Source organism: Bufo gargarizans, chromosome 2, assembly GCF_014858855.1.
Source record: "Bufo gargarizans isolate SCDJY-AF-19 chromosome 2, ASM1485885v1, whole genome shotgun sequence".
NCBI classification, from domain to species: domain Eukaryota; kingdom Metazoa; phylum Chordata; class Amphibia; order Anura; family Bufonidae; genus Bufo; species Bufo gargarizans.
The window spans coordinates 614,273,359-614,294,407 of record NC_058081.1 but is presented as its reverse complement, the minus strand read 5'-3'; the positions used below and the strand labels follow the sequence as shown (position 1 = coordinate 614,294,407).

The following is a 21,049-nucleotide window of genomic DNA, read 5'->3' as shown; positions in this document are numbered from 1 at the left end:
GATCCGTTTGCCTCCGCACGGCCAGGCGGACACCTGAACGCTGTGTCCGCCTGCTGAGCGGAGCGGAAGACAAACGGTGCCAGACTGATGCATTCTGAGCGGATCCATATCCACTCAGAATGCATTAGGGCTGGACGGATCAGTTCGGGGCCGCTTGTGAGAGCCTTCAAACGGAACTCACAAGCGGAGCCCCGAACGCAAGTGTGAAAGTAGCCTAAGTCAATGGGGACGGATCCGTTTGACGTTGACACAATATGGTGCAATTTCAAACGGATCCGTCCCCCATTGACTTTCAATGCAAAGTCTGGACGGATCCGTCTGACTAACTTTCAGACTTAGAATTTTTTCTGAAAGATAATGCAGACGGATCCGTTCTGAACGGATCCCATCGTTTGCATTATAAGAGCGGATCCGTCTGTGCAGGCACCAGACGGATCCGCTCCGAACGCAAGTGTGAAAGTAACCTGGGTTGCTCATAGCAGCCAATCAGATTCCACCTTTCATTTTCCAAAGGAGCTCTGAAAAATGAAAGGTGGAATCTGATTGGTTGCTATGGGTGACTAAGCCAGTTTTCCTTTGCAGCAGTTTGAAAAATCTCCCCCACTGTGTTAATGGTGTACAGATGATTGTTGGCGCCATTCTTTACCTAATACCGTGTAGATACATATTAAATATAGTCCCCAATTTTCATCCATGCTCCCAATGTTTATAGTGCACAGTACTACAGAAAGCACCACTAAGAAAAAAAAACTGTGGAGGTTGAAAAGCTGAGGCCACTTGTATCTCCCCTCCCCCCTCCAATATCCCCCCATGTCCAGAGATTATAGGAGCGCAGCTCCGGGCTACCTTTTATAAATAACTAATGTGTGTGATAGGCGTCCATGATGGACCGGGGTCACTGCCGCTTCAGTGCCGTGATTTCTCTTGAGTTTCTATTAATACAAAGTTGTAGAGGGCAGAGGAGTCACATAAGGGAGCCAGAAGGAGCTGTGTATGGCGTACTGCTTATATATACTATATACTGCCACAATCATGTGTGCCGCTATGACAGCCGTAAATGACTTTCTTATATATGTTGCATTTTTATTCCATTTTCAAGATCTCTGCTTACTGCCAGGGAATGAGAGCATTCCTGTTTACACCCAAGTCTTCAAACTTCTCTTAGTTTTATAACTCTTAGGCCTCATGCACACGACCGTATTTTGTTTCCGTGTATGTTCCGTTTTTTTTTTTTGTGGATAGGATGTGGACCCATTCATTTCACCGCGTGCTGTCCGTTCTGTTGCTCCGCAAAAAAAATTGTCCTAATTTTTTTCTAGTTTGCGTACAAGGATAGGCATTATTACAATGGATCCGCAAAAAGAACGGATCCGCAAAAAAAAAACGATGCCATACGGAACGGCATCTGTTTTTTTTTTTTTTGGAGGATCCACAATTTGCGGACCACAAAACACATACGGTCGTGTGCATGTAGCCTTACAGCGAAACAGCCTTCTGTGTGCTGAGCCGCATAAATCTTTCTACTGTCCTGATGGTTTGTTACAGTGCACACTGTCGGCGCAGGTAAAATGGATGAATAGTCTGTAGTCCTAGCTGGCGCGTCTGTTTTAGTAACTACTTGCACCCCCCATGTAACAATAATTCTGGAGCATTTTGTCATATATCTCAGCAAAAACATACAATTAGAGCGGCACAGAAATAATAAAAAAAAAAGCAACAGCCATTCTTCTGTTATTCCTGCTAGAAGTTATGACTGAATTATTAGCAGTTGGAGGGAGGGGGGCCTGACACTGTACTGTCAGCACTGATTGGATAATGTCAAACTGTGCGGGGACATAACCCCAACTGGTAATACCCAGTTGGACCTTTATTGCAGATTGCTAGCAATTCATTCATAAACTTCTAAAAGCAATAATAGAGGAATGTCACAACATATAGTCATAAGAATAGATGCTCCAGAATTGTCATTGTATGGGGAATGCAGATAGTAGAACAGACATGTCAGGAGAGGCTACAGGTCCTCACAGAAGATGAGATAAAAGGAGATGAGTTCTACAGCAGCACAGAGGGTTTAAGGAGAGAGATCCTGTTATGTTAGTGAGAACTGGGCAATATACCTTAGGCCGAATGCACACAGCCGTGGAACACGGCCGTGAGCGGTCCGTGGTATCCCGGCCTGACATCCTGCTGACAGCAGGAGCGGATGCTATGACGCCGTGCGCTTCATGCCGCCGCTGCACTACAGTAATACACTCGTATCATTTATACAAGTGTATTACTGTAGTGCAGCGGCGGCATGAAGCGTACGGCGTCATAGCATCCGCTCCTGCTGTCAGCAGGATGCCAGGCCGGGATACCACGGACCGCTCAAGCCCGTGTTCCACGGCCTTGTTCATTCGGCCTTAGATTGTGAGCCCCATTGGGGACAGTTGGATGCTAATATCTGTAAAGCGCTGCGGAATATAGTAGCGCTATATAAGTGCATAAAATAAATACAAATAAATAAATATGTGAAATTGGCACGGTCATCATGTGAGAAGTGGAAGGAGCGGGGCCTCTAGGATTGCACAGGATGTCAGGCAGAGGCATCATTTTATGCCATTGCGAAATCTCTGCTATTGTGTGTGTGACAGAGGGGTATTTGAGACACAAGGGCCAGGGGGTCTGCTACCTGTGCACCACCAAAAGGGGTTTGAGGGATGACCTGTCCGCTCCTGAAATATTACTGAAAACATAGCTGGGGAGTGTCAGAAGTAGGAATAGAAAGACTGGGATCAGCACAGAGTATTTCAGGAGATGAGTGGTCTGACCCCGATATTGGAGTAAACCAACAGCAGATGATTGCCAATACCATGACTGTGGCTCCTCCGCTGCCTATGAGGCTGTGCCACAACGTAGCTCAGAGCATACTGATGGCTTCATCCCCGAGTGTGTGCAGACAGATGGACGGACCGCCAGCCATTCCACATTTGTCACACTTTAAGGTCCCATTGTGTGGTCCCAGGCTGCCGGCATTATCTGGTCCAGCAGCCTGTGTTATCAAGAGATCTATCTCCGCTTTAGCCTTAATTAGAAGTGTAATTAATCATCTGCCGGTGGCGGGGCATCCATCAGCTTTATTATTAAAATGCCGATGTTTGCATCTCTGATAAACAAGACGCAAAGGGAGAATGTCAGAGCGATCGGAGGGGCATTATTAAAGAGCACACGGCGGTGGTGGGGATTGAGGGGGGTCCGGATGAGCAGCGAGTGGCGTTACGTTCTCCAGAAGAACTAAATAAAATCACATAAATCACAGATGGCAACACCGAAAACCTATTTTTGTTCATAGCAACAGGCGCTAGGTTGACTGCTGTGAGATGCAGCGGGGTTCATGTATTAATGGTAGCATCTCTTTTCAGCTGTGGATTTATGAAACCATTACATGGCGTCTCATATATCTGTCATAGTTTGAAATGATGGGGGCCAACAGGACAAATAATACCCCTATAATACCCCTATAAACTAGGGATCGACCGATATTGATTTTTTTTGTGCCGATAACCTGTGAACTTTCAGGCCGATAGCCGATAACTTACAGTATACCGATATTCTGTGCATTTTAATTTTTTTAAAATTTTGTTATAAATAAATTCATTTACGGCGTTCACCACATAGGAGATTTTTTTAAAATATTTTAATAGTTTGGACTTTTTGGATATGGGGATGTGTGATATGTTTATTTATTTATTGTTTATATATTTTATATGTAAAATAAGGAAAGGGGGTGGTTTAAAAAAAAAATAAAAAATCTTTACTTTTTATTTAATAACTATTTCTCCCCTTAGGGGCCAGAACCTGGGCTCTTTTAATCCCTTGTCCTATTCACCCTAATAGAGATCTATCAGGGTGAATAGGGCTTCACACTTTCCCTGCTGCCCTGTGCATAGTACACACAGCAGCAGGGAGCTCACCATGGCAGCCAGGACTTCAGTAGCATCCTGGCTGCCATGGTAACCAATCGGAGCTCCAAAATTACACTGCTGGGGCTCCAATCAGAAGCTGCCACTGTACCACCAATGAAGAGGAGGGGACCCTGTGGCCACTGCCACCACTGATTTTAATACTAGAGGGGGGTTTTGAGTTCGGCGCACTGCACCACCAATGATTTTAATACTACGGGGTGGGGGGGGGGCACACTGCGCCACCAATGATTTTAATACTGGGGAGTGGGGTGAGGGGGCACTGCGCCACCAATATTTTTAATACTAGGGAGAGCGCACTGTGCCACCAATGATAATTACCGTTTAATGCAGGAATCAGGTGTGTCGGCGCAGAATCACATAGCCGGCACCCTGCCTCTGACAGGGAGCTGCGATCAGCGGCAGCAGTTTACCTCTCAGGTGCGGCACCTGAGGGGTTAACTGCTGCTGATCGCAGCTTCCTGTCATATAGGCTGGGCACCGCCTCCTGTATTTGTATTAGACGTTAATTTTTATTGGTGGCGCAGTGCGTCCGCCCCTCCTCCTCCCGTCTCGCCTCATTGGCAGCGCGGCACAGGGGAGAGGCAGAGAGTGACTCCTTCTCCCCTGTGCTGCTGAGGGCACATGAGTGCGCTGACAGCAGTGTGCTCATGTTCTGTGATAGTGCACTGGACGCATTATCGCCGGTATTGTCAAGGTTAGATACCGATAACTTTGAAAATCATGAATATCGGCCAAAAATATCGACTCCGATTATCGGTCGATCCCTAAACTACATATATAAATGAAACTGCCCTATACTGCACACACAAATAATATCGCTATAAACTATGTATATATAATAAACCTCCATATACTGCACACACAAATAATACCTAAATAAATAAAAAATGTATTAATAATTAAATAATAAAAATAATTGTATAGATTAAAAATATGACCAAACACTATAGATATAAATAGTACATTCATGTACCTTATACTCAGATATTACCCCTGTTTACTGTGCATACACATAATGTTGCCACATCCTAAACCCATAAATAATGTACTCAGATTCTGCCCACACATGATATCACCACTTACCATATGCACATATGATGCTTCCATATTACTATACCCTCCCATACCTTTACACTCACAGCTACATATACGCATCTACATATTAGTTACCTCCTGTAGATTTGGGGCTCAGTCCCAACTGCAACTATTGACTCATACAGCTACACCTGCAGCAGTGACGTACTTACTATTTTAAGATATTTTCAAATACACCTCAGAACATCCCCAAAATGACCAGAAACGCCTCTTTTTGAAGCAGATTAGCATCAACTACAAAATGCAGTGACTACATGACTGTATAGAAACATGAAGAGGGGATCATATGGGGTCATTTCTTCAGGCTTCCTAAATGCCACCCTATGGGCTGATTTAGTGGGTGTCATTATACCCACCAGCTCAGCTTTGATAGCACATCCAAAAAATACCTGTACTGGTAAAGCAGAGTTATAGTTTTATAAATGTGCTACTGTGGAGTTACCCTTTAATTGTATAGGACAAGACATCTAATAGGGGTCGGGCTATGACATCTCTCTGTTTCATGAATTTGAGGCTGGCAATCACTGCAGGTATTGTTGAAAGGCATAGTTGTAGGGGTGCAGAGGTACCAATCGTACAGAGGGCAGCCCTAAGGCCTCTGTACCACGTTAGGTGACACCAGTATTAGAAATGGCACATGGTAGTTACTGGTGCCCAGTTGATTCAAGTAACGCCTCTGATTGTTTGGGAAAGGAACATGTCTGGTCATTTATGATTGGAGGACTTACCTATAACATCAGGTTCCCACTTTGGGCACCCTCAAGTAGGACAGCCTGGTCCAACTGCTACCTTTGCACCCCCTATGGCTACTCCTGTGTCATTCTCACTAAGCATATGAACTGAAATGCATGACTCTAATCTTCATACAGTACAAAGAGTATAACAATATCCTAGTGTGCCAAAGTACCATATACCAGGGTGTTGTAAATGTATACATACCCTTCACCAGCAATTTTGTTTTTAATTTCTAAAAAATATGATTTATAACCTAAGAATATTGTATGTTTGTTTTATTTAGTTTCTTTTTTATCATATAATTATTTGATTTATTTTGTTTCTTTTCAATCATATAATTATTTTTTTATTATTTGTATTCTTATTATTATGTGTACATTTGTTTTCCTTATTTGTATTACAATTCTACTTTTTTATTACAATAAATTGGATTTAGATGTTTTAGTTTGTAACAATATTTTTTATAGAATTGTTTTCTTTTTCCATTATAAATAATGAATTTATTTTTTGCTTTACTTTGGTTATTATTTATTATTTTTGCCATTTTTTGTATTTTACTATTTTCCATTATTATTATTTTTTCCCATTGTTATTGCATTTTATTTATAATTTTTTCCCATTTTTCATTCTGTCTCGTAACCAATAAATCGAATTAATGAAAGAGTTAAACACAAAACTATTTTTTTCTTTCATTTTTTATTTTTTTCCTTCCAAATCCCCTTGGATAAAAACCTATATTAGAAAAGGGGTCGGTGGCCATTATTTGGTCCTTTTACGCTGTTCTGAACAACATGAAAAAAACAACAACAAATAATAGTCCTGGCGCTTTGTAGCCTGTAGCGCTGTACATGGGTCATTCTCTCAAGTTTGTCGATTTCTCATAAAATCCTCTGCGGAGCATGGGAAGAGAGAAGAACAAAGGGCCTGAGCACTTGTCTGACTGCCCCAGCTGTCTCTTCTTCTTTATCGCCAATGTTTTCTTGCTGAACCCCCTACTTCTAATATCGGGTCCAGAAAGTGACAATGCGACCACCGCAGAGCGGACGCAGCGTGTGCACAGGCAGGGGAACAGATCTTTGATGTTTAATGAGAGTTTAATTCCAGCTCCCTGTGAAGTCCTTGGTCTTGCCAAGCCTCTTGTCTCTGAATTTATGGGGAGTAGAAGTAGTCTCATCCTGGTAATAACACGATAAACACGGCAAGACCCCCGAGGTCTGATTTATACAGAAAACACTTTGGTCTCTGCGATGTCTGACAGGATGACAACTGATAATGAGGCCAAAATCCTGCAGCTGTAAATATACAGCCGCACACCATAAGAATCCCATATAATGAAGAGTCTTAACAGCTGGGGATAAAGGCCCCACACCCAACGTGGAGCAAACCTTAAAGAGGAACTTTCACATTTCCTGACATATTTGTTTTAATAGCTTCATGCATTCCCTGTGTAATACCAATTCTGGAGCATCTATTCTTATGGCTCTATGTTGTTCCATTCCTCCATTATTTCTAGTAGAAGTTATACATGAATTGCTAGCAGTCTGCAGTAAGGGTACAGAGGGGCGGTAACCAGTTGAGGGTGTGTACCTGCACGGTCTGACTCTATCCAATCAGTGCTGCCATTGTCAGACTGTGCAGGTACACACCCCCAACTGGTGACCACCCCTCTGTACCCTTACTGCAGACTGCTAGCAATTCATTCATAACTTATAGTAGAAATAATAAAGAAATGGCACAACATAGAGCCATAAGAATAGAGGCTCCAGAACTGTTATTACATGGGGAATGCACGTAGCTATTAAAACAGGCATGTCAGGAGTGGTGACAGGTCCTTATTAAAGGGGGCATCTAGTTTAGAAAATTCATTTAAAAATGTGTTCAGGCAGTAGTCTCTTGCCTGCTTCTCCCCAGCTATTGAGAAACTCCTGTCATGCCCTAATAGTCTGCATCTGGCAAGGCATCATGGGAGTTGTAGTATCACAACAGCTGCAACACTACAGGTTAAAAATATTAACTTGTTAGGACATTATGAGGCAACAGTGGAGGGTAGTTCAGGACCCTGTCCCCAGCATTGGTGTCTCTTGCTTTGGAGCACTCAGCACATCTGGCATTACATGGATTGACTACTGATTTTAATAGACATGGTGTAATTCTTCATTTCTCCTGTGGTGGTGCTGTAGAAGATTTGAATTTCCCCATATATTACAACTTCTATAAGGAAACCGTCGAACAGTTTATCATTAAGGCACAGCCACACGTTCAGGTTTCCAGATGCAGTTTTGAGAGCCAAAATCAGGAGTTTATCATAAAAGAAGAGAAAGAACAGGTACGACCTCTCTTTTTTTTAATTGACTTCAGGTTTTGGCTTCCAAAAACCTGACCATGTGGCTGTACCATTCTAATAACAGAAATAATAGCATTCTAAATACAGAATACTTGCTAAAATGTGGATTGAGGGGTTAAAAAAATAAATAAATGAACTCACCTTATACAATTGATTGCGCAGCCGGCATCGTCTTCTTGCTTCTTCTTTCAGGACCTGCAAAAGGACCTTTGATGACGTCATCGCGCTCATCACGTGGTGAGCGCGGTGATGTCAGCGCAGGTCCTGCTGAAGGAAGATAGAAGCTTGCTTGCGGATGCTTGCGATTTTCACGCAGTCCCATTCATTTCTATTGGGCCTGCGTTGCGTGAGAAACGCTGAATATAGAACATGCTGCGATTTTCACGCACAAGTGACGCGTGAAAATCACCGCTCATCTGAACAGCCCCATTGAAGTGAATGGGTCCGGATTCAGCGCGGGTGCAATGCGTTCACCTCACGCATTGTACCCACGCGGAAAACTCGCCCGTGTGAAAGGAGCTTTAAAGTTCTCACAGTCTCCATCTCCAGCCTGGTGATCGGGATCGCAGGATGATGGATTTGGATTGTCCCCTGTTAACCATAAACATGTGATCTAATGAATTCCATATTGAGAACAGTGTTAAACATTTACGTAAGGTGATATAACACAGAGGTAATTAATGGATTAGCACTTGTGCGTTAGGCAGGCGGGTGCTGTAGATTGGGGGGCTCAGCGCTAGGATGCAGCGTTGGTGCCAGCTGGGTGGAAGGCTGGTGACTGCAGCATCTGTGCAAGCCTGGCAAAAATCTTAGCATGTTGGAGAACACCCAAGGGAAGGAGGCGCTGTATCCGAATAAGTCGAGCAGCAGGGAAGGAATAAATTGGAGGGAAGGAAATGAAAAGGAAACATCACATTGATTAATTACACTAATTTGCATGTGAATCTGGAGAACAATTTATATCAGCAGATTGTACCCTGCTCTGTTCATGCCAGGATACACTGTACTTCAGATACCCTCGTAATCCTCCATCTCCTTGCACTTATCCAAAATTGGGTCAGTTTATATCAGAAGCCTCAGTATGCCCCCCACCCCACCCCCTTCCTTCCTTGGCTATGAGCTGGCACTGATGGGTGCATCTCCAGCCTTGGATTTATTCCTAGCGGTGCCAGCTGATGAAGAAAACTTAATTTGGTGCAAATATGCAAATCAGGTGGCCCATTCCCAATTTGCATAATTTTTAGATAACACATTTGATGACATCGTGTCTTTCAATTTTCCTCCCATTATCACCATTACAAGGTGCCCGCTTGCTCTGTAGGAATGCAGCTCTGCCGTCTGGATGGCGATACCAATGCAAAGACGAAGCTACGGGAGCACAGCGGGGAAAATTCATTGTTATAAAACAATGCGGCATATAGCAGTTAGGTCGCAGGAAATCTTTCTGGTTATTGGAAATAAGACTTTATTATAGTAGTACAGTAGTGCAGTCTGCAAAGCTTGGAAGTATTCTGAATTGAATTCAAGATGGCGGTGTTAAACATGAGGTGAGGGTAGGTGACCGAACACCTTAGTTAGATTCATTGGTCTAGTACACAGTGGTACACTGAACTACTCCTTTCATTAGCATCAATACCCAGTAGTTCCCTAAGCACTGGCGTAACTATAGGGGTCGCAGTGTTCGCAATGGTGTCTGGGCCCCTAAGCCAGGGGGGCCCATGGGGCCCCCCTTGACAGTGGCGCACTGCTAATTACGTATTGCCATCCTTAGGACGGCAATACAATTAGGTACTGCAGCACGGGCACGGGAGCGATGTCTCCCTGCCCCGCCGTTACCTCTGATGGGCTCCAGGCCCAGTCAGAGACTGGCACAGGGGAGACGATGATGTAATTATCATCACACCGCCTGAGTCGGGCAGTGTACGGCTCAGGAAACAGGCGAAAAGAAGCCTGCACCGCATCGCTGACAGCAGAGGTAAGCATCTGTGCTTATTGTTTTTTATTTTGCACCATGATATGGGGGCATCTACTGGGGCATTATGGGGACATTGTGTGGATAGAGCACTATGGGGGCATCTACAGGGAGCACTAGGGTGAAATTGGGGGTGGGGAGAGTACTATGGGGACATCTACTGGGGGCACTATGGGGACATTGTGATGGGAGAGCACTGTGAGTGCATCTACTTGGGGCACTATGGGGATATTGTGGGGGGAGAACAATATGGGGGCATCTCCTGGGGTTACTATGTGGACATTGTGGGAAGATAGCACTATGGGGGCATCTACTGGGGGAACTATGGGGATATTGGGGGGGGGAGAACACTATGGGGGCATCTACTGGCAGCACTGAATAGGGGCTGGCACACACAAGTGGGGTGGGGGCATGTTTTTGGACTGGCATGCATTATTGGGGGGGCACTATGGGGATATTGAATCTTCTAGGGCCACTAAGAGGGAGTATTTTATTGTACTGGCACACATTTTAAGGGAACATTTTTTGCACTGGCATGCATTAAAAGGAAGCACTTTTTACACTGGCACATATTATAAGGGGGTATTTTTTGTGCTGGCACACAGTAGAATGGGGTATTTTTTGCGCTGGTGCACATTATAAAGGGGGTATTTTTTTGTACTGGTGCACACTATAAGGAGAATTTTTACTACTGGGGAACTATGGGGAACATGACTTCTAATGTGGGCACCATGGGGGCATTAATACTTTTGGGACACTGTTAACACTAAGTGCACTCTGATAGATAAGTATTACTATTGGTGGGACAATTATTTTGGGTGACATTATGTTTACACTGTTATTGTCAGTGACACTAATTACTGGGTGTAGTTATTTTTTAGGGCACTTTGTGCAAATAATCTGTATGGAGCTAGTATTTTTTCCGGTGGACTGTTTCTGTCTCATAGTGTTGTGGAGCACAGTGGGCGTTGAGAAGGTAGGAGGATGATGGAAAAGTAGAAAACTAAGATGTCTTTTTGTCAAACTCTGCAGAGATGAGACATGGCTGAAAGAAATCATCATGGAGGTCTGGTCTGAAAGGAGAAGATAAGGAAAGAGAACATCTACATCAAAGGAGACGACACTGGATGTAAGGGGTATATGGTACTGTATGTAATGCTTTCCAAGTATGTCTTTAAGGCCAGACACACACCAGCTAGCTGAATGCGATAAACTCACACAGTGCGTCAGTGAGAGGTCCTTTTCCTCCAATCCTCTGACAGAATCACACAGCATTATGTCAGTGTAATACAACAGATTCCAGGACTCACAGGGTTAGGCCTCATGCACACGACCGTTGTGTGTTTTGCGATCCGCAAAATGGACAAGAATAGGACAGGTTATATTTTTTTTGCGGACCACTGAACGGAGCAATGGATGCGGACAGCACGCGGAGTGCTGTCTGCATCTTTTGCGCCCCATTGAAGTGAATGGGTCCGTATCCAAGACGCAAAAACTGCGGCTCGGATGCGGACCAAAACAACGGTCGTGTGCGTGAGGCCTTACACAGAATTATAAATCAGTATAATGCTGTGCGATCCTGTCAGAGGAGCAGAGGCCAGAATGGGAACTCTCACTGACACACGCGGTGATTTTATTGTATTCCACTCACTTTTGTGTCTGGCCAAACAGTAGGGCTGGAGGGAAGGGGCTAGGTTGAGAATTTGGCATTGGAGGGGGGTGCAGTTTAAATTTTTGCCTCAGGTCGCAGAAAAGCTAGGTGTCCCTCTGCCCATTGCCACAAAGCACTGAGGGAAGAGGGGCCCAAGCTGAACCCTTGCACCAGGGCCCATGAGCCTTTAGCTACGCCCTGCTATATGGTGTTCTTCCTCCAGCTTTGTGGTCTGGATACTGATGCCTGGCAGTGCAGCTCAAACCATCCCCAAAATCTATCTCTCAGCAATTGTTTCTGCAGGGAATGTGAAGAATTATACAGCACCCATTGAAATCGGGGCGCTCCATTGGTTGGCTGAGATTTACACCACATGTGCTTTCACGTGTCGTGTTTTTTAGTTGTGGTTTTTTTTTTTCGCAGGAACACTTTTTTTTCTGTAAAAATGCCAGCTCCAGATGTTAGCAGAAGCTCTATGCGAAATATGAAATACAGAACAGACAAGTGTTTATTTTGCTCCTAGCATTAGGTGGCATTTTTTATCTTTCTTGCTTCTTTCAAAAAATGCAGAATGCTGTAGCTGTTGGCATTTTTCCAAGTGTTATGACATCTCACTCTATATAGGGTAAAATCTTCAAGAAAAAACACAAGTGGTAAGACATACTGGGGCAGATTTTTTACACCAAAAAACTGGCGAGCATACCTTGCATCATATTTAACAACTGCTTTACACTCTTTTCTAAGATTTTACACCTTGTCTAACAAGGGAGCATGCCTTCACGGGAAAGGGGTGTGGCCTAAATGCACCTCTGTGTGCAAAAATTGGGGCAAAATTTTGGTGCATTTTTGGAGTAAAACTATGCCAATTTCAAGGTGGCGTAAACTTAGACTAGACAGTTTTATTGAAGGATGGACACATTTTTGCCATACATACAGATTTGTAGCATAAATGTATGATTTATGATACTCCGAAATTTATAAAGGTCCATGTGCCAAAATAGCAAAGTCGTCTAATTTTAAAGGGATATTCCCATCACATACAATGCTAAGATATGCCCCTATTGTCTGATAGGTGCAGGTCCTCCTGGCCCCGCATCTACAAATAGAACAGTGCGAAGAGAGCTGTGGCTGGAGGACCCCGGGTTTCCCGGGGTCTGTCCACCACCAAGCGCTGCTCCCTGCTGCTCCCATGCAAGTGAATGGGAGCGCACCGCGCACACGCGCCCCCTCCTCCCATTCATTTCGAGCCGCTGGCTCGGCTATTTTCGGTGGCCCCAATTGAAATAAATGGAGGGCGGCTGCGCATGCGCAGTGCGTCCTCTATTAATTTCCCCGCTACGTTCTCGTTGTAGGTGCGGGTCCCAGAGGTGGAACCCGTACCTATCAGAAAATGGGGGCATATCCTAGTGATATGCCCCCATTGTATGTGATGGCAAAACCCTTTTAAGACTGAGATTAGTATTCTTAGACAGTTGAAAGTGCGACACTCTTAGTAAATCTGCTCCCACGTGTCCAAAAAAAAGTCCAGATAAAACTCCAAAAAAACGGATTATTCTGGTGGGGGTTCCTACTGGTAAAAAAAAAAATGCCAGTGCCAAATTCATGTGAGTAAGGACCCTAAGGGCTAAAAGCAAGTTTTCTTTCCAGATGCAATGTCTGTAGTAAACACATAGCATCCGGACTGAATCCTGACCCACTTGGGCGCATAATTTATTGAGCCCAAAATCGCTGTGTAGAAGTACCCTAAAAGTAGAACCCAAGCACAATGCAACAGCAGCACTCTGCAAACCCTAAACATATAGGAGGTCATTTATTAAGCTGAAATACACCTATAGTAGTCTGTTTCAGGCGTAGAAAAAGGTCTAAATGTAAGAAAGCTCGGATGCTGTCTTAAATTTAGAACTGGCGCTGGATGCGTCAAAGTTATGGAGATTTTGGCGCCTCTTCGTAACTTCAGTGGAACCACTGCCAGCTTAGGGCTTTATTAAGACCGGTATCTAAAATGCTGGTCTTAATAAATGTGCCCCATAAATTTCTCTAATGTTATAGTCACTGTTTAAATGAATATATGAATAAAAGGTACTTAACAAATTTATTTTGATTAAAATCATTTGTTCCCATCCACCACGTCAAGGTGACCTCTGGTTTTACTTTTGCATTTTCATCCACAGCAAAGCGCACCTGGGCATTTACTTTGTTTTATTGGATGTGCTGACTAACTTTGTATTTTTCTACTGTCTATAGAGACATATATAGCCTAGCAGCTAGTTGCAAGGTATAGAATGTAACAAGGAGATTTCCTCATTAGAGCTCAGTCCCTGGACTTGACATAAATACAGTGCTCCAGATTTGTAGTGAACTTGTAAGTGGCAGGAAGAAAAATGACCCCGCTTGTATAACAGTGCTCATTACAAGTCTGGAGAATCGAGCCAAAGCCTAGGATCTTATTACTGTCTGATGGGAAATTATCACCATGATCTGTAGCTGCTGCAGCACAGCCATGTCATCTGTCTGGTCTGGGTTGTCATCTGTCTGGTCTGGGTTTTAATGAGATTATTTTAATAAAAAAAGTTTAAATTAAAATCTATTATATTACAGTGGATGAGACACTAAAGGTCCTTTTACACGGACTGATAATCAGGCTGATTATTGGGGGTGATGGTTTGTAGAAATGCTCGTTCCCAATAATTGGCCTGTGTAAAAGGTGCCTGCGATCACCCGTTGAGCGAGCAGACACTGATTCATCAGTTGATCCTGTCATTCAGCAGAAGATTATGCTGTCTAAACAGAGATCTGCTACCCAGGAACAGTCATTCTCTATGGGGACAAGCAATCAGTGTATTGATCACTTGTCCCCTTACAGAGGAGGTGATTGCTTCATGTAAATCTCTGCTGACAAACAGACAATTATCTGGAACGTTTAGTTCATTCCCAACAATTGCATTATATGTCAGTCCATGTAAAAGAGCCTTTAGACATGTTATGGTATATGTATCCTATAGACAAGCAGAAAATTAACTCTGCCTATAAAGGGTTAAATAAAGAACTCACTATGGAGCTCCCAGAACCAGAGTCTGCAGAACTGTATATTGTGCCTGGCATCCTGCTGAAAAAGACATTGGGGAGGAGTCTTGTCAGCTCCACCCAAATGTCCCTTCCAGCTGGATGCCAGCTACAGTATATAACCCTATAAACTCAGGATCTGGGATTTTATAGTATTAGCTCTTTCCACTCACTGTTTGGCATTTTGTAGATATGGACTAATTTATAGATATAGATTTATAGAGACACTTTAAGGTGTATTTTTCACATTTGCTCCAATTCAGAATATTTCAAAGGTTTACAGGCTGCATTATTTCGCTTTCTATACAAATCAGAATATGATCCCATATTATCTATCATCAGTTACTTGTGTCTTGTAATGCGTCCACACTGCCTGAGCGCCGTCTCTTTATGCGTCTCTGTAAAAAACTCATAAATAATTTGCAATTTGTTAAAAAAGCAGATGTTCTTCCTTTGTCGGAATGTCCTTGATAATGACTCTCATCTCTTGATATATCTACAGGTGCAAGTCTTTGTAAAATGCCATCTTCCTTCAGCAGACTTCTCCAGTTATTTCTTGTGTTGCTTTTAATGATGAATTTCTTGATGTGCGCCAACACATTTGAGGCCAGAGTAAAACGTAAGAGAATCTCAGAGAACAAGTATAATGAAGATGTGTGGCATCAAGAACATCCTGAGAGACCACACAAAAGGTCAGGGGTGGCCAAGAAAGACAGGACTCGTGGTGGGGTGCCATCATTTATAGCCGGAGAGGATGTGGGGGAGTCAGGGGGTGGCCGGCATCTGGGCAATAAGAAGCAAGAAGGGTTTCAAAATTTTGAATTTCCTTATAATGAGAGAGAAAACCAACCACCGGGAATTCACACCAAGGGAAGGAAGCACAAGGAGCAAAGAAGGGGCAATCACAAGATGAAGCACCATAGAGGTATTGTCCTTTTCAACACTACTTGTTTTTGCAATTTATTCTCTAGTAAAAGCCAGAAAGTGATATATTTTTAAAAGATACTCTTAAAGAATATTTATCACATGGATCTTGATGAGGGCTGCTTATATTTCTGGCATGAGAACATTAAAAGGAATGTCCACCCTTGAACACCATTTTGTTTTTCTTCATTCTAAAGAGTTCCAAATTCCTGTGTTGAATAATTTTTAATATAAAGAATATTGTTTTCTAATACAGACCTCCAAATCCTTTATATAGATATATATAATATTCTGACTGCAGTCACCACTAGGGGAGCTTAGTTCCGGTTTGCATACCGTTTTATACGTTTTAAGGGGTCCTCTAGGGCTGTACCGAAATTAACTTTTTCAACTAACCCAATTCCATCAACGATTCTACTATCTCGGTGTGATCACATGACGCTTCCAAAGAGATCCCGACCACATTAGCTGTATCTTCCTGTTCAGCTTCCTAATGTACATAGAGTGCATATAGAGAACCCCTTTAACTAAAACAATATACAGCTGACCCCTTAGCCCCACTAGTGGTGACTGCAGCAGGCATTGTTTTATTACTAACGTAATGTGTTAGATTGATGAAAAATGTCTAAAAGAAATCTGTCCCACAGAAAAGGAAATTATGTACTGTTGCAGTGTCCCGCTGCAAGTGTAATTGAAACTGTATGTCATGCACTGTATGTCCCACAGGCTGTATATGGAGAGAGTGAGTCCCAGGTTATTATTGCTAGGCATGGGCTGGCACCACCCCTTCCCTTATGTAGACATAGAGTGTGTATGCAGCTAGGAGCAGAGATGACAGGGAATCTTCCTGCCCTGTGGCTTACAAAAGCAGCAGAGGGACAGAATATGTGCCAAACCTCAAGGGAAAGAGTTACTAAAAGGAGCAGAAAATTCAGCGGCCATACAAGGAGGATTGCTGTGTATCTGCCAGAGAAAGTAAATGCCTTCACCCTGGCTATAGGCTTCTCTGCATTTGGGGGAAGCAAATAAACTTCAGGTTCCCCATCATACAAAAAGAACATACTGGAGACTGTACTATATTGCAGATATACCAATATAGTGAGAGTGAGAGAGACAAGTTGTACCCATTGGTCAATTTGGGAAGATTGTGCAGAATATGAGAATGAGAATAAGCCCTCCATATTCCAAACACAGCCTTGGTATAATGCATATGTCATCTGTAGTTATCCCTACAGTAGTTCCTGCCTTGGGCAAGGCTGAATAGGCATTATAGTAACGTAAGTGGAGGATTCAGTGTTGGACCGAAGCTCCATGCAGCATCTCAGGACACGAAACTACGACCGCTTCAGGATTGGTATAAGCCTTATTTATTGGTATCTCTTTAACCCTTAGAGGACCCTGTGATTTTCCATTTTTGCGTTTTCGTTTTTCACTTCCCACATTCCTATAGTCCTAACTTTTTTATTTTTCCATTCACATAGCCTTATGAGGGCTTATTTTTTGTGGTACAAGTTGTACTTTCTAATAGCGCTATTTACGGTTGCATACAATGTAGAGGGGAACGGAAAAAATATTCCAAATGGGGTGGAATTGGGAAAAACCGTAAGTTTTTTTCTTTTTTTTACACTATGCAGTAAAATTGACCTGTTACCTTAATTCTCCAGGTCAGTATGGTTACAACGATACCACACTTGTATAATTTTTCTTTTAATACTGAAAAAAAATTAAAACCCTTGAGAAAAAAAAAAATTATCACAATATTTTGACCTCTATTACTTTTTTGTAGTTATGTGTACAGAGCTGTGTGAGATTTAATTTTTAGCGGTGCGACCTGTACTTTTCAGTGATATCAATTTGAAGCGTGTTTGACTTTTTGATCACTTTTTATAAAAAAAATTATTGGGGCCATTGCCGTATGCCATTAGTTTTGTTAAATTTTAATTGTATGGGAATTTTCGAACACGGCTATGTCCATGATGTTTATTTTTTATTTTTTTGTTAAGTATTTTTTTTTTAAGTAAAGGGGGATAATTTGAACATATATATATATATATATATATATATTTTATATTTGTAAAAACTTTTTTTTTTTACTTTTTTTAAGTCACCCTGGGTGACAATAACTGACAATCAATAGATTGCCCTTGGTGTTCATTGATGGCTGTATAGCCATCATTGAACACTTAATTTTCAATATAACAATACAATGCTGCCATCTAGTGGCCTGTATTGGTATATTCCTCTAATACACTCCAAAGCCTGTTTGAGGCTTTGGGCTACTAGAGCATAGTAACAGGTTCCCCAAAGTCAGCCGTGGAACGCTATTACCAGAGTGGAAGCTCTTGCTTCCAGACTGCTCAGATGCCATGGTCGCATTTGATCACGGTATCTGAGGGGGGAAATGTAGGTGATCAGCTTTATGGCTGACCGCATACATGTGCCGCGTGTGTCTTCTATTTTAACCGCTTCACGACCGCCCACTGGCTATAAACGTCCTTGGACTGGTCATTTATCTCTAAATGGACGTTCTGAGATGGCAGCTGCACATTAATCGTGCAGCTGCTGAGCGGGGGGCCCACTGTCAGTGACAGCAGGGCACCCCAGGGAGAAGGCAGGGACAGTTCCCAGGTGCAGGTGTCCCTGCCTTCTAGATCCCAGTATACACAGCTATCCGCTTCCTGTCCCAGCCTGGTGGTCATGTGACCGCCGGGGCCGGGAGAGTGCAGGAGCTGCCAGGTCTTCCACAGACCTTGATCAGCCCTGCACTGAGGCTGTAAAGCTCTGTTTTATAAAAAAATAAAAAAAATAAGGTTTCACATGTAAAGTAATTAAGTAATTTAAAAAAATAGACATATTTGGTATTCTGTGATGGCCAGCTCTATAAATATATGACATGATCCACCACGTCCGATATACACCATAAAAAATTAATAAAAACTGTGTCAAAAAAGCAATTTTTGTCACCTTACATCACAAAAAGTGCAACACCAAGTAATCAAAAAGGCGTATGTTCCACAAGATGGTACCAATAAAACAGTCACCTTATTCCGCAAAAAATTTGCCCCTACATAAGAAAATCACCCAGAAAATAAAAAAACGATAGCCCTCCGAACATGGAGACATTAAAACACATTTTTTTTGTTTCAAAAGTGCTATTATTGTGTTAAAGTGAAATAAATAAATAAAAAGTATACATATTAGGTATCGCATCCGTAACAACCAGCTCTATAAAAATATCACATAACCTAACCCCTCTGGTGAATACTGCAAAAAAAAAAGAAAATTAAAACAGTGCCAAAAAAAGCAATTTTTGTCACCTATCACAAAAATTGCAACACCAAGTGATCAAAAAGGTGTATGCCCTCCAAAATAGTACCAATCAAACCATCACCTCGTCCCTCCAAAATTGAGATCCAACCTAAGACAATCAGTCAAAAAATAAAAAATCTATGACTCTCAGACAGTGCTAAAATATGATTTTTTTCGCTTCAAAACTGTTATTATTGTGTTAAAGTGAAATAAATAAAGACATATTAGGTATTTCCACGTCCGTAACAACCTTCTCTATAAAAATATCACATGACCTAACCCTTCAGACCTAACCCCTCAGATGGACACCGTAAAAATAATAAAATAAAAACAGTGACAAAAAATGTTTTTGTCACCTAACATAACATAAAGTGCAAGATCAAGCGATCAAAAAGGCGTATGCCCTCCAAAAATCAAACTGTCACCTCATCCTGCAAAAAATGAGACCCTAACTAAGACAATTGGTCAAAAAATAAAAAAAGCTATGGCTCTCAGACGGTGGAGACACTAAAACATAATTATTTTTTGTTTCAAAAATGCTATATATTGTGTAAAACTTTAATAAATAAGAAAAAGTATTTATATTAGGTATTGCCACGTCCGTAACGATCTGCTCTATAAAAATGTCACATGACCTAAACCCTCAGATGAACGCTGTAAAAATAAATAAATAAATAAAAACTGTGCTAAAACAACCAATATTTTGGTCACCTTAAAGTGTAATAATGAATGATCTAAAAATGGACCAATAAAAACGTCAACTCTTCCTGCAAAAAAAAACGAGCCCCTGCACAAGACGATCAGTGGAAAAATAAAAAAAATATGGTGTTTAGAAAATGGAGACACAAACACATAATTTTTTTCAAAAATACTTTATTGTGTAAAACTGAAACAAACAAAGTAGACATTTTTTATATCATTGCATCTGTAACAATCTGTTATATAAAAATAGCACATGCTTAACCTGTCAGATGAATGTTGTAAAAGATAAAAAATAAAAACAGTGCCAAAACTTTTGTGGTTACCCTGTCTCACAAAAAACTTAATATAGAGCAATTACAAATTGTACCCCAAAATAGTACCAATAAAACTGGCACCTTATCCCCTAGTTTCCAAAATGGGGTCACTTTTTGGGATTTTCTATTGTAAGGGTCCATCAGGGGGGTTTCAAATGGGACATGGCATCTAAAAACCAGTTCAGCAAAATCTGCTTTCCAAAAACCATATGGTGCTCCTTTTCCTCTGCGCCCTGCCATGTGCCGTTACATCAGTTTACGAACACATGTGGGGTGTTTCTGTAAACTGCAGAATCAGGGTAATAAATATTGAGTTTTGTTTGGCTGTTAAAAAAATGGATTAAAATTGAAAATCTGCCCAAATTTGATCTCCATTTTCCTTTAATTCTTGTGGAACACCTAAAGGGTTAACAAAGTCCCTAAAATCAGTTTTGAGTAACTTGAGGGATGAAGTTTCTACAATGGGGTCATTTATGGGGGGTTTCCACTGTATAAGCCCCACAAAGTGACTTCAGACCTGAACTGGTCCTTAAAAAGTGGGTTTTGAAAATTTTAAGAATTGCTTCTAAAATTCTAAGCCTTCTATGGTCCTAAAAAAAAAAAAAAAAATGACATTTGCAAAATGATGCCAACATAAAGTAGACATATGGGGAATGTTAAGTAGTTAATATTTTATGTGGTATCACTTTCTGTTTTAAAAGCAGAGAAATCAAAAAATTTTAAATTCTGAAATTCAGGAATGGGGTAAATTGCCTGGTCTGGAAGTGGTTAAACAGCAGAAATCCGGTGGCTATGGCGCCCGCTGCACGTGCGAGCGGGCGCCATGTTTAAAGACTGGACATGTGCGGCGGAGGTCCTGGTTAAAACAATGTGCAGCTGCTGAGCGGGGGGCCCACTGTCAGTGACAGCAGGGCACCCCAGGGAGAAGGCAGGGACAGTTCCCAGGTGCAGGTGTCCCTGCCTTCTAGATCCCAG

The 21,049-nt window shown here is 42.1% G+C and overlaps 1 protein-coding gene across 2 annotated transcripts in view; it reads left to right on the top strand.

Annotated features, from left to right (window-relative positions):
* Positions 1-21,049, top strand: part of DRAXIN (dorsal inhibitory axon guidance protein) — a 67,447-nt gene that overhangs the window by 23,144 nt on the left and 23,254 nt on the right. For both annotated transcript variants that reach the window (XM_044278326.1, XM_044278323.1), the window contains exon 2: positions 15,328-15,750. In XM_044278326.1, coding sequence (XP_044134261.1) covers positions 15,345-15,750 — 406 coding nt within the window. In that variant the 5' untranslated portion in view covers positions 15,328-15,344. The remainder of the gene's footprint in view (positions 1-15,327; positions 15,751-21,049) is intronic.